At 36.6% G+C, this 13,136-nt stretch overlaps 1 protein-coding gene across 5 annotated transcripts in view; it reads right to left on the bottom strand.

Moving 5' to 3' along the window:
* Window positions 1-12,534, bottom strand: part of LOC103508899 (intraflagellar transport protein 22 homolog) — a 19,832-nt gene extending 7,298 nt beyond the window's left edge. Inside the window, exons 1-5 of one of the 5 annotated variants that reach the window (XM_026823382.1) lie at window positions 10,381-10,559; window positions 9,039-9,174; window positions 7,753-7,821; window positions 6,124-7,352; window positions 4,653-4,791 (exon numbers count right to left, since the gene is read on the bottom strand). In XM_026823382.1, coding sequence (XP_026679183.1) covers window positions 6,171-7,352; window positions 7,753-7,821; window positions 9,039-9,089 — 1,302 coding nt within the window. In that variant the 5' untranslated portion in view covers window positions 9,090-9,174; window positions 10,381-10,559 and the 3' untranslated portion in view covers window positions 4,653-4,791; window positions 6,124-6,170. Of the gene's footprint in view, window positions 1-2,538; window positions 2,696-3,175; window positions 3,382-4,633; window positions 4,792-5,080; window positions 5,299-6,123; window positions 7,353-7,752; window positions 7,822-9,038; window positions 9,175-9,474; window positions 9,585-9,698; window positions 9,870-10,380; window positions 10,560-11,682; window positions 11,752-12,401 lie in introns of those variants that run through there. The other 4 variants (XM_008473481.3, XM_026823383.1, XM_008473480.3 and 1 more) reach the window with 4 other exon arrangements.
* Window positions 12,535-13,136: the final 602 nt, after the last annotated feature.

Here is a 13,136-nt window from a genome sequence, read left to right on the forward strand (position 1 = left end):
GCTTGAACCATCAACCTCCAGATTTAAAGTCCACCGTGCTAACCACTACACCACTTAAGGTTGGTTAAAAAAAGAAGAGAGACTAGGACTGGGATAGTATTATGAAACCCCCAGTGCGTCCAGGGTATAGGAACGGAAATAGGTTATTTCTTTTATGGTCATCATAAAGCAATTTAATCGGTAACGGTTGACCGGATGTTGACGTGTGGTGTAATGGTGTTTATCTAATCTGCAGGTCCGAATCATTTTGTGCACCGAACCTAGTGCATTTTCTCCCGGCAACATGTCCTTCCCGGCTTTCTTGCCTGTGATATAGCATGGTCTACATATCATTCTGTATTATAGCATGGTCCATCTGTGTTATAGCATGCTTTATTCGTAATATTAGGTACATGCTTTATTTCTGAAATATGTACCAGATTTGCCCCGTGATACTTGTAGTTTCAAGGTGCTTGATAGAAGTTATTAGAGGTTTAGGTTTTCCCACTTAGGTGCTAGATTGAACTTGGCCATTTCATTTAAGTAGAAGGACGGCTTTTGCATTGTGAAAAATGGTTTAAAATTATATTGTGGCGTATTCATTGTGAGGATCTTCTCACTATTGAGAATACGATTTTTTCCGCCCTTCGTAAAAAGCTATAAAGTCAGCTCGGATGTTGGTTACGCTCTGTATATTATGCATCTTCTTATATTGAGATCAGAATTGAGTGGGCTAGAGTGTCCTGTGTAGTCACAACCTCACAACCTCCGCAATATATCGCTATAGCTATAGGCAATAAGTATCTCTTCTAGATCACAATCAATGAGTGATTTTACGTAAAAACGGCTTATAGCTTTATGGTAAAAGGGCTTATAGTTTTAAAATACCTACACAACTATTTTCAATTAGCACCAACAAATATATTCATCTATTCATCATAACGGTACTACAGCTAAACTACCTAGCTAATTTAATAAATTATAGATGCACATATTATGAACCTAATAAATTGATTTATCTCTTTTTTTTCGAAGTCACGGATTATTAATTTTATTGCAAAATTCGTACCACAAGGAATCAAGGTGACTTTAAGAATAAACTTCTTTGTCTATACTAGAATATCACTTCTCTTTTCATCCAACAGATTTGATGGCACCACTCTAATCCAATGTCAAAGTATTTTTTGTTTGTGACTTCTGTGAGCAATTTTTTGTTTCAAACTTGACTTGACAATATTTTGTTTCAAAGTAAATGAGTACTTACTTTTTCTCCATATTTTCTCGAGATTTTTTTCACTTTGTTTTATTGTATCTTTAGAAATTGTCCTTTTTGGTTAAGACTATTTTCTGTGAGAAGAAAATATCAACTGCTCTAGAGATTTATGTATTTCCTTCTCTACAGGTTGACAACACATTCCTAGTCCCGGGTCTAAGTGACTTCTATCGGTCCTGCCATGTGACCGCTATCAGTCCCAGTATTGAGATCAGAATTGAGTGGGCTAGAGTGTCCTGTGTAGTCACAACCTCACAACCTCCGCAATATATCGCTATAGGCAATAAGTATCTCTTCTAGATCACAATCAATGAGTGATTTTATGTAAAAACGGCTTATAGCCTTGGTAAAAGGGCTTATAGTTTTAAAATACACAACTATTTTCAATTAGCACCAACAAATGTATTCATCTATTCATCATAACGGTACTACCGCTAACTACCTAGCTAATTTAATAATTATAGATACACATATTATGAACCTAATAAATTGATTTATCTCTTTTTTTTTCGATGTCACGGATTATTAATTTTATTGCAAAATTCGTACCACAAGGAATCAAGGTGACTTTAAGAATAAACTTCTTTGTCTATACTAGAATAGTTCTGACCAGATACACCTACCTATTAAGGTACAAACCAAACCATGAGGTAACACATTAGTGCTGACTCCTATTTGAATAATTATCCTGATGGGATAATGTTCGTTCTCGGAACGGCTGGCTTTCTCCTATCCTGTCTTCCTTCTCTCTTCGATTTCGGGACGATTACTAGAATAGTTCTGACCAGATACACCTACCTATTAAGGTACAAACCAAACCATGAGGTAACACATTAGTGCTGACTCCTATTTGAATAAATATAATTATCCTGATGGGATAATGTTCGTTCTCGGAACGGCTGGCTTTCTCCTATCCTGTCTTCCTTCTCTCTTCGATTTTGGGACGATAAGACCATAGCAGCTACAGTTCCCTCTGTCAAACCTCTTGAAAGAAAAGCATTTTTTTACGCCAATAATATCCGCTCAAGAAGGCTAGGCATAAAGTCCTGTTTACTTGATGTAAAAAAGATCTATTACCTACCTGTTATTTTTCAGTTAAAGAATGTTCAGAATTGAATGGCTGGATTGCTGTACAGATCGAATCAACGAGGATACAAACTGGTTGAATTCTCGTTTCAAAATGTCGTCTTCGGTTTTTATGGCATTTTTTTACGTCAATAATATCCGCTCAAGAAGGCTAGGCATAAAATCCTGTTTACTTGATGGAAAAAAGATCCATTACCTACCTGTTATTTTTCAGTTAAAGAATGTTCAGAACTGAATGGCTGGATTGCTGTACAGATCGAATCAACGAGGATACAAACTGGTTGAATTCTCGTTTCAAAATGTCGTCTTCGGTTTTTATGTTCAACCTTTTCTGCTGAAGGGGTGCCAATTGTTTTGCTGAAACGAGGAATAAATAGGGTCATTAATCATTAGATTTTAAGCAATGCAAAGTGACTTGAGATTCGGAAATTAAATCAACGCCCCGGCCGAACAATGGTATTCGTGGTGAAGACCACAAAGCAAGGTTGAGAACTGCTTACCTCCTGCTGACTGAACCAGTGTATAAGAACTAGGTACATATACGTAAAAGAACTCGGGATTCTTAAGATGCATTTTCACTATATGCAAATATGCAGTTTGACTTTTAGCCGTATTTGATCTGGTTCTTGGCTTCTTATGTCGAAAATTTGGGCTTATGGTGAAAATTTGACAAAAAGCCAAAATTCATTAAGTAAGAGCATACCTTTAAATACCCGTAATTTTCTGGCAGGGCCTCTAGACCGTTCTTGTAATATTATTTCAACTTGATTAAAATATGGCTAATAGAATATATGGATAGTAATATAAGTGGACTTTCCCTGCCATATTATAACTTACGTAAAGAATGGGCATGGCCACTAGAATCTCCTCTGCCGGGTTTAACGTTATCTATGAGCAAACACTTGTGATTATTCAGATCTGACTGGGTGACGAAATAGTCATAGAATAGAAGTAGCTCAGAAATGTGACCAGGAACACCGGAGTTGAACACGAAAATAATACCGTGGACATCACGTTGAAACGCGGGCCATACTGATTCGAATCTGAAAGGAAAAACCACAGAAATTCATTTACTTATATCTTCTTCTTCTTCTTCTTCTTCTTCTTCTTCTTCTTCTTCTTCTTCTTCTTCTTCTTCTTCTTCTTCTTCTTCCTCTTCTTCTTCTTTGCCGTCTCATGTTCAGATGGGGTCGGCATTTGTTATCGGCCTCTCAATCAGCTTTAGAGTGATCGCTTTGGGGCCAACTGGTTTTGGCTAAACAAAATTTTCCGAGTGGATGCCCTTCGCACTCAACCTTCGCTATTGATATAACATAAGGAAATTTGGATTAGTCTCTACTCCCTATTTATAGTCCCCTAGCTCGACGCTGATCTACTCTCTGTTATTAGTACCTCAGCCAGACTTTTTCCTATCCTGACCAGCTTCAATTTCGAGACAATCAGTCCTCCGTTGTTTTGATGGATGGAACTGTAACGGAGGTCTTATCGTCAAAATATCGTCCCGAAATCGAATAGAGGAGGTGTATACTAATTCATCTACTTAATCTAAGGAATAAGTTTGTATTAACTTACTTTGTTGGTACACACACTTGGTAAAACCATTGAAACACTAAAAATGGTTTTTGAGATGAAGCCAAGTGTTCTCATTCACCTCAAAAACCATTTTTAGTGTTATCTACTTACTTATGATCACCACTTGTGTCCCACAGTTCTATCTCCGTCTCTCGAATCTGAAAGGAAAAACCACAGAAATTCATTTACTTATATTTTCTTCTTCTTCTCCTTCTTTGCCTTTTCTCATGTTCAGATGGGGTCGGCATTTGTTGTCGGCCTCTCAATCAGCTTTAGAGTGATCGCTTTGGGGCCAACTGGTTTTGGCTAAACAAAATTTTCCGAGTGGATGCCCTTCGCACTCAACCTTCGCTATTGATATAGCATATGGAAATTTGGATTAGTCTCTACTCCCTATTTATAGTCCCCTAGCTCGACGCTGATCTACACTCTGTTATTAGTCCCTCAGCCAGACTTTTTCCTATCCTGACCAGCTTCAATTTCGAGACAATCAGTCCTCCGTTGTTTTGATGGATGGAAATGTAACGGAGGTCTTATCGTCCCGAAATTGAATAGAGGAGGTGTATACGAATTCATCTACTTAATCTAAGGAATAAGTTTGTATTAACTTACTGTGTTGGTACACACACTTGGTAAAACAATTCAAACTCTAAAAATAGTTTTTGAGATGAAGCTAAGTGTTCTCATTCACCTCAAAAACCATTTTTAGTGTTATCTACTTACTTATGATCACCACTTGTGTCCCACAGTTCTATCTCCGTCTTGGAAGTGTCCAAAGCGTAGGAATGTTCACACTCTACTATTCTCACCCCCTGGGTGGGGTGGTACTCTTCAGCGGTGGTTAAATCACATAGAGCGTTAGCCAGAACGGTTTTCCCAGCCTGGTTAGAAAAGAAAGTGCATTTATTATTTGAGATTAAAAAAAAATTGTCCCTCGGTACCGCTTTCGCATTACTTCAAGACACGTTCGTTTACATCCATACCTATCCAAGAACCGAAAAGTTTGGTTAGAAAATTTCAGCCCTGATTCGAACCCAGCACCTTCAGGTTGCGAGTCGGTGCTCTTGACCACTCAGCCATAGAGGTGGGCTATTAGAGAATTTATATGTAAAATGTGAAAGGAAAAATGCTACATAAATACGAAATGTGAAATGAATAGGTAAAGCTCACCATTATAGGTCCCAATATCAAAATTTTAATCTTCATTGTTTATTATTTTTTCAACACTTATTTGATTTGATTGTAGTTTACTAAAGGCACCTACTTATTATCATTCACAGTTGTGAGTGTTGTGACTTGTTTACCATAGAAAAAGACAGAAAAATGTTTTCATAGCGTTACCATGGAAACCAAAGCATTATACTTGCACTTTTTACATAATTATGCCAGCCTAGTTAGCTTGGTTGGTTTGTCCCTCGGTAGCGCTTTCGCATTACTTCAAGACGCGTTCGTTTACATCCATGCCTATCCAAGAACCGAAAAGTTTGGTTAGAAAATTTCAGCCCTGATTCGAACCCAGCACCTTCAGGTTGAGAGTCGGTGCTCTTGACCACTCAGCCATAGAGGTGGGCTATTAGAGAATTTATATGTAAAATGTGAAAGGCTACACAAATACGAAATGTGAAATGAATAGGTAAAGCTCACCATTATAGGTCCCAATATCAAAATTTTAATTTTCATTGTTTATTATTTTTTCAACACTTATTTGATTTGATTGTAGTTTACTAAAGGCACCTACTTATTATCATTCACAGTTGTGAGTGATGTGACTTGTTTACCATAGAAAAAGACAGCAAAATGTTTTCATAGCGTTACCATGGAAACCAAAGCATTATACTTGCACTTTTTACATAATTATGCCAGCCTAGTTAGCTTGGTTGGTAGCGCGTCTGCCTTGCAAGCGCTAGATCGCGGAATCGATTCCCGCCCGGGGCGGATTTTGTCCTAAACAGATAAAGTTTGTTCTTGGAACGGCGGCGTCACCTATCATGTCTTCCTTTTTCGTTTTCGGAACGATAAGACCTCAGCAGTTACAGTTATTTATCAAACATCTTTGGAAGAAAAAAAAAGAGTTCAAACTCACTTGTTCTGAAAAAATCTTCTACTTTTAAGTCCGTGACGAATAGATGGTCAAAAATCCAGAGATTCATCTAACAAGAAATCATCAGGATCTTCAAATATATTACGTTCACTCTTCTTGAGTTTAAACTCACTTGTTCTGAAAAAATCTTCTACTTTTAGGTCCGTGACGAATAGATGGTCAAAAATCCAGAGATTCATCTAACAAGAAATCATCAGGATCTTCAAATATATTACGTTCACTCTTCTTCACAACATTACTAGTATTACTCTGTTGATTTTCATTTGATTCCATACTGTTGGTCACATCACGAAATTTGTCTTGACTATTTTCAATATCAGAATCACTCTTCAATTTCAGTAAACTCTGCAAAAGATCTAGTTTATCATTTGACTTTGCATTGGTAGACACTTCACTTGTTGTTTGCTGAGGTACATTACTGCTTATTTCACTTAGATATGTATCAGATTTTCTGTCAGATGATGACACTTGACCAGTGATATGCTGAGGTATATTACGGCTTATTTCACTTAGACAAGTATCATACGTGGTTCTGCCTCTAAATATCTTATTCATCCCATTAGTGTCACAAATACTTTCTTCAATTAAGTTGTCTCTAACAAGCACCTCCTCTGTACCATAATAATCATCAGCATTATCATCATCATCTTCAGTATTTAAATATTTATTCCATTTAGAAACAGACACTCTGTTGGTATTATTTAAACATCCCAGATTAGTTTCAAAATTATTACCTTTAGTTTTACTAAAGCTTGGTATGGATGTGTTTGACTCGTGATTTTGTATGGATGGCTTGCTTATACCAAAATCTTCGATATGACTGCTGTTGATGGAATTTTGATTCCATTTAGTATGGGTGTTTGGTACAGTAGAGCTACTATTGGCACTGTATCCTGCATACTCCTCATTATAATTCCCATGAGAAACATCAGTAATATCACTTAAGTCAGTTTTGAGACTCTTGGGTTTATTATAAAATTTACCAAACGGTTTCTTTCCCACAAAAGCCTCTGTTTCTTGAGCCTCAGCACACAACTTTCTACGCTTCCTTTTCTGACATTTTACGCCTTCCAACAAATGTCTGTTGTCTTCTTCAGGACTTTCATTATCTTCAATTTCCTGATCTAAATATTTGTCCCATTTATTACTGACATTGGCACATGCTTGCTGAGTGGGGATGGAGTGATCTGTGTGGTCCGAGTGATGTGGGATGCTTGCAGCAGCTGATTGGAATTCAGAGAACTGTTCGTCAGTCAGGCTGCTACCATCTCTAGCAGCTCTCAGGGCATTTAGCTTCTGAGCATGGACTCGACAATCTTTGCCACTGCCCCTGCCAAACACCTGAAAAGAAAGAAGAGCTATTATTAGAGGTGCAGTACAATAGTTCTAAACTAAAATGGACGTGGCACACAAGGGATCAAGACAAGAAGAGACTACCTTAACATAATAAAATTATTAAAGATCCTAATGTTTGCTAATTATTGAAGATTTTACTGTCAAATGCAGGCTTATATGTATACACCTTTATCCTCTTCATTCACCTGTAACCAACTTATGTCAATGAGAACTATAACCAAGAGTACCCAAGTGTGTACGGAAATATTGAAAATGCAAATAAAGCAAACCTAGGTATACTGTCTAATGTCAGCCTACTTCTTACAAGTGCCTAAACTGTTCTCACAATAAACAACAGATTTAAGTACCTATGTCAAAAAAAAAGGGATTTTTTTCTGTAACTCACCTCCTTTACTGACTGCTTTTGGTTGCATATTTTACAGTCCCATTTCTTTGCTTTCTTCACAATATGGACCTAGAACATAAGAATAATAGTCCATGTAAAGAAATGACGGTTGTACAAAACATGAACAAGAAACACAAAGTGTTAGAAGTCCTGGTCTAGCTAGTCTAGTTTAGACTATAAAGTACGTGTGGTAAGGATTACAAGATTTTGCACTAAACAAAAACAAGCAGGTACAACTTCTTACTAATGAAGGGTCTAGGGATCCTTTTTTATTGTCTCCCTTAAACTATAAAAAATTTTATCAGTCTCAGCCAATCTTGTATCATTTCTGCCTGTTTGTTATCATCATTGTTTTTTTTTTATTTTTATTATTAAGGCTATTATTGTAAGGGATTTATTTTGAAAAAAAAAATTCCGAGTGGATGCCCTTCACACTCAACCTTTGCTATTGATATAGCATAAGGAAATTTGAACTAGTCTACTCCCTGTTTATAGTCCCCTAGCTTGACGCTGATCTACTCTTGGTTTATAGTCCCTCAGACTTAGTCAAGTACCTACCCTATATAATTAAATGATTATCACATCTTGGGATATCAAGTCTTGGCCAGCAAAGCATGTTAACCAATTAATATGGACCTAGAACATAAGAATAATAGTCCATGTAAAGAAATGACGGTTGTACAAAACATGAACAAGAAACACAAAGTGTTAGAAGTCCTGGTCTAGCTAGTCTAGTTTAGACTATAAAGTATGTGTGGTAAGGATTACAAGATTTTGCACTAAACAAAAACAAGCAGGTACAACTTCTTACTAATGAAGGGTCTAGGGATCCTTTTTTCTTGTCTCCCTTAAACTATAAAAAATTTCATCAGTCTCAGCCAATTTTGTATCATTTCTGCCCGTTTTCTATCATCACTGTTTTTATTATTATTATTATTATCAAGGCTATTATTGTAAGGGATTTATTTTGAGAAAATTTCCGAGTGGATGCCCTTCACACTCAACCTTTGCTATTGATATAGCATAAGGAAATTTGAACTAGTCTACTCCCTGTTTATAGTCCCCTAGCTTGACACTGATCTACTCTTGGTTTATAGTCCCTCAGCCAGACTTACATAAGTGAGAACCCTACCATTTAAAATAAAGCCCTAAAAAATCCTTTGTAAGGTATAATGTCAGAATATACTTAGTCAAGTACCTACCCTATATAATTAAATGATTATCACATCTTGGGATATCAAGTCTTGGCCAGCAAAGCATGTTAACCAATTACTAAGAAATGTTACCTGAAAAGTTGAACACGAGCAACATTTGAGGACTTGCAGCTCTTGAACCATTGTTCAAAAAATAATGAATCCAAGCCAACAAATACAATGAGATATTATCCTCTGTTTAGATCCAGAGGCCATCAAATTACAACAGCTGGAACAGTGTAAAAAGTAGGTAGGTAAGTTTACCTATGTAGAGGAGAAGTTTATGTGCGTTTCGCACTGAGGTAACACATCGCAAGTAGCAAGTCGCAAGATGCTACTGCTTACGTCCTGAATCTTGTTCAAAGAAACATGAACGACTGCTTGGAAAAAGGGACTTTTTATGCGCATTTTGCACTGAGGTAACACAACAACGTGTTACCTCAGTGTGAAAGCCACCTTAGTCTCATCTTAGCAGGATAAACAAGGTATTACCCTATTCTATGTAAGAAATGTTAACAGCAAAAACTACAATTTTGTGTTAAAGTGTTTAGTAACCTGGGTATACCAAGATACAGACTGTTTGGGTATAGTCTCCTAATATTTTCAGAGTTTAAAAACACTTTTTCATTAGGTGAAATTGTAGATCAAGCTCTCACACACTCAAAGGATCATTTCTTATTCATGTTTGACTATTATTGGACTACAGAGGGTTCTTTTTTCCTTCTTTTTGCGTGAAGTTTACACTTTACAAACCTGTTGAAATCATTAGTTAGGTACTTCAAGGTGAAATCAAGCCTGCCAGAATATTTATTCGCATGCAATGGTTAGTGAGGCTCTTCTCCTGGTTAGGGAAGCTTGCTCCTGGTAACAAAATGAAGTTACGGCTTGAAGAGGGTTCCTAGTCAAAAATCACAAAACTTTCGAGCTTTTCGTTCAGATAATTTTTTGAAATGAAATGAATTCCCGCCAAACATATGCACTAGCGCTCGTAGTGGAGAGATATGCAAGTATTCAAGGAGGTAACAAGGGATTGGATAGGAACTCACTGTGTTACCTCAGTGTGAAAGCCACCTTAGGTGGCTTTCGCACTGAGGTAACACGTCGCAAGTAGCAAGATTACCTCAGTGTGAAAGCCACCTCTCATCTTAGCAGGATAAACAAGGTATTACCCTATTCTATGTAAGAAATATTAACAGCAAAAACTTACGTACAATTTTGTGTTAAAGTGTTTAGTAACCTGGGTATACCAAGATACAGACTGTTTGGGTATAGTCTCCTAATATTTTCAGAGTTTAAAAACACTTTTTCATTAAGTGAAATTGTAGATCAAGCTCTCACACACTCAAAGGATCATTTCTTATTCATGTTTGACCATTATTGGACTACAGAGGGTTCTTTTTTCCTTCTTTTTGCGTGAAGTTTAAAGTTTACAAACCTGTTGAAATCATTAGTTAGGTACTTCAAGGTGAAATCAAGCCTGCCAGAATATTTATTGGCATGCAATGGTTAGTGAGGCTCTTAGCTTGTTAGGGAAGCTTGCTCCTGGTAACAAAATGATGTTACGGCTTGAAGAGGGTAGAGGGTTCCTAGTCAAAAATCACAAAACTTTCGAGCTTTTCGTTCAGATATTTTTTTGAATTTTGAAATGAAATAAATTCCCGCCAAACATATGCACTAGCGCTCGTAGTGGAGAGATATGCAAGTATTCAAGGAGGTAACAAGGGATTGGATAGGAACTCACTGAAAAGTGAAGCCCAATGGAGCAGTTGCATTTGGGTAAAATTTATGATTAAAATTTCGATAAAAAAAAAAAAAAAAAAAAAAAAACCAAAAAAAAAAAAAAAAAAAAAAAAAAAAAACTCAGAAAAAATAACAGCTGTAAAAAGTCGAAAATTTAAATTTTATTTTCCGCCAGAATTGCGTAGAAATCCATGCGCACAAACAGATTAATGTGTTGCCTGCGAGGGAGCTTTGCTCGGGACATTTGATGTGACGTCATGGTCACACCTCGGTACCGACTAACAGATCGACTAGAACAGATAGACTAGACAACAGATAGTACAGAATTATTTCTGATACCTGCCTCGGTGGTGTAGTGGTCAAGGCGCTCGCCTGATAAACAGGAGGGCGTGGGTTCAATCTCAGCCGAGGTATGGAATTTTATCATCAATATAATTTGAGAATTTGACCACAATAATAGTATAGTAGCCTACTGCTGGAGTAAAGGGACTTTTCAGTCCTACACGAGCAGTATAAATAAGCACTATTATTATTATTATTATTATTATTATTATTATTATTATTATTATTATTATTATTATTATTATTATTACTATTATTAGAGGTGCAGTACAATAGTTCTAAACTAAAATGGACGTGGCACACAAGGGATCAAGACAAGACGAGAAAAAACAAGACAAGAGGAGACTACCTTAACATAATAAAATTATTAAAGGTCCTAATGTTTACTAATTATTGAAGATTTCACTGTCAAATGCAGGCTTATATGTTATACAGTATACACCTTTATCCTCTTCATTCACCTGTAACCAACTTATGTCAATGAGAACTATAACCAAGTACCTAAGTGTGTACGGAAATATTGAAAATGCAAATAAAGCAAACCTAGGTATACTGTCTAATGTCAGCCTACTTCTTACAAGTGCCTAAACTGTTCTCACAATAAACAACAGATTTAAGTATGTAAAAAAAAAATGGGATTTTTTCTGTAACTCACCTCCTTTACTGACTGCTTTTGGTTGCATATTTTACAGTCCCATTTCTTTGCTTTCTTCACAATATGGACCTAGAACATAAGAATAATAGTCCATGTAAAGAAATGACGGTTGTACAAAACATGAACAAGAAACACAAAGTGTTAGAAGTCCTGGTCTAGCTAGTCTAGTTTAGACTATAAAGTACGTGTGGTAAGGATTACAAGATTTTGCACTAAACAAAAACAAGCAGGTACAACTTCTTACTAATGAAGGGTCTAGGGATCCTTTTTTCTTGTCTCCCTTAAACTATAAAAAATTTCATCAGTCTCAGCCAATTTTGTATCATTTCTGCCCGTTTTCTATCATCACTGTTTTTATTATTATTATTATTATCAAGGCTATTATTGTAAGGGATTTATTTTGAGAAAATTTCCGAGTGGATGCCCTTCACACTCAACCTTTGCTATTGATATAGCATAAGGAAATTTGAACTAGTCTACTCCCTGTTTATAGTCCCCTAGCTTGACACTGATCTACTCTTGGTTTATAGTCCCTCAGCCAGACTTACATAAGTGAGAACCCTACCATTTAAAATAAAGCCCTAAAAAATCCTTTGTAAGGTATAATGTCAGAATATACTTAGTCAAGTACCTACCCTATATAATTAAATGATTATCACATCTTGGGATATCAAGTCTTGGCCAGCAAAGCATGTTAACCAATTACTAAGAAATGTTACCTGAAAAGTTGAACACGAGCAACATTTGAGGACTTGCAGCTCTTGAACCATTGTTCAAAAAATAATGAATCCAAGCCAACAAATACAATGAGATATTATCCTCTGTTTAGATCCAGAGGCCATCAAATTACAACAGCTGGAACAGTGTAAAAAGTAGGTAGGTAAGTTTACCTATGTAGAGGAGAAGTTTATGTGCGTTTCGCACTGAGGTAACACATCGCAAGTAGCAAGTCGCAAGATGCTACTGCTTACGTCCTGAATCTTGTTCAAAGAAACATGAACTTTCACATTGGAGTAATTGATTCAAAAAATAATTTTTCCCACAAACAATCACAAGTAGCAACTAACAAAACTCCAGATTGTTGGTGTTGAAGTAACACTGTTACTTGTTTCCAGGGTTCAAGTAGCAACATGTATCCTCAGTGAGGAAGGTTTCATTTGAAATAATGGTCTGGTCTTTGAAGATGCATGCTACGTAGCATCTTGCGACTTGCTACTTGCGACGTGTTACCTCAGTGTGAAAGCCGCCTTATGTGTGTAGGATAAATTTCGCTCCGGTTGGGAATTGCACCCGCGACCTAGCGCTTACTATGCACTATGCAGGCGTGCTACCCTCCAAGCTAGATTCGTAGAAGCTTTTAATTTAAACAAAGTTTTTTTGTTTATAAAATTTACACCTATTCTGTACCAAATACATAAGACCTTGTTTAGACTGCGGGAGTAAAGGGACTTTTC

This window comes from Diaphorina citri, unplaced genomic scaffold (assembly GCF_000475195.1).
Source record: "Diaphorina citri unplaced genomic scaffold, Diaci psyllid genome assembly version 1.1 scaffold445, whole genome shotgun sequence".
Taxonomy (NCBI): Eukaryota; Metazoa; Arthropoda; class Insecta; order Hemiptera; family Psyllidae; genus Diaphorina; species Diaphorina citri.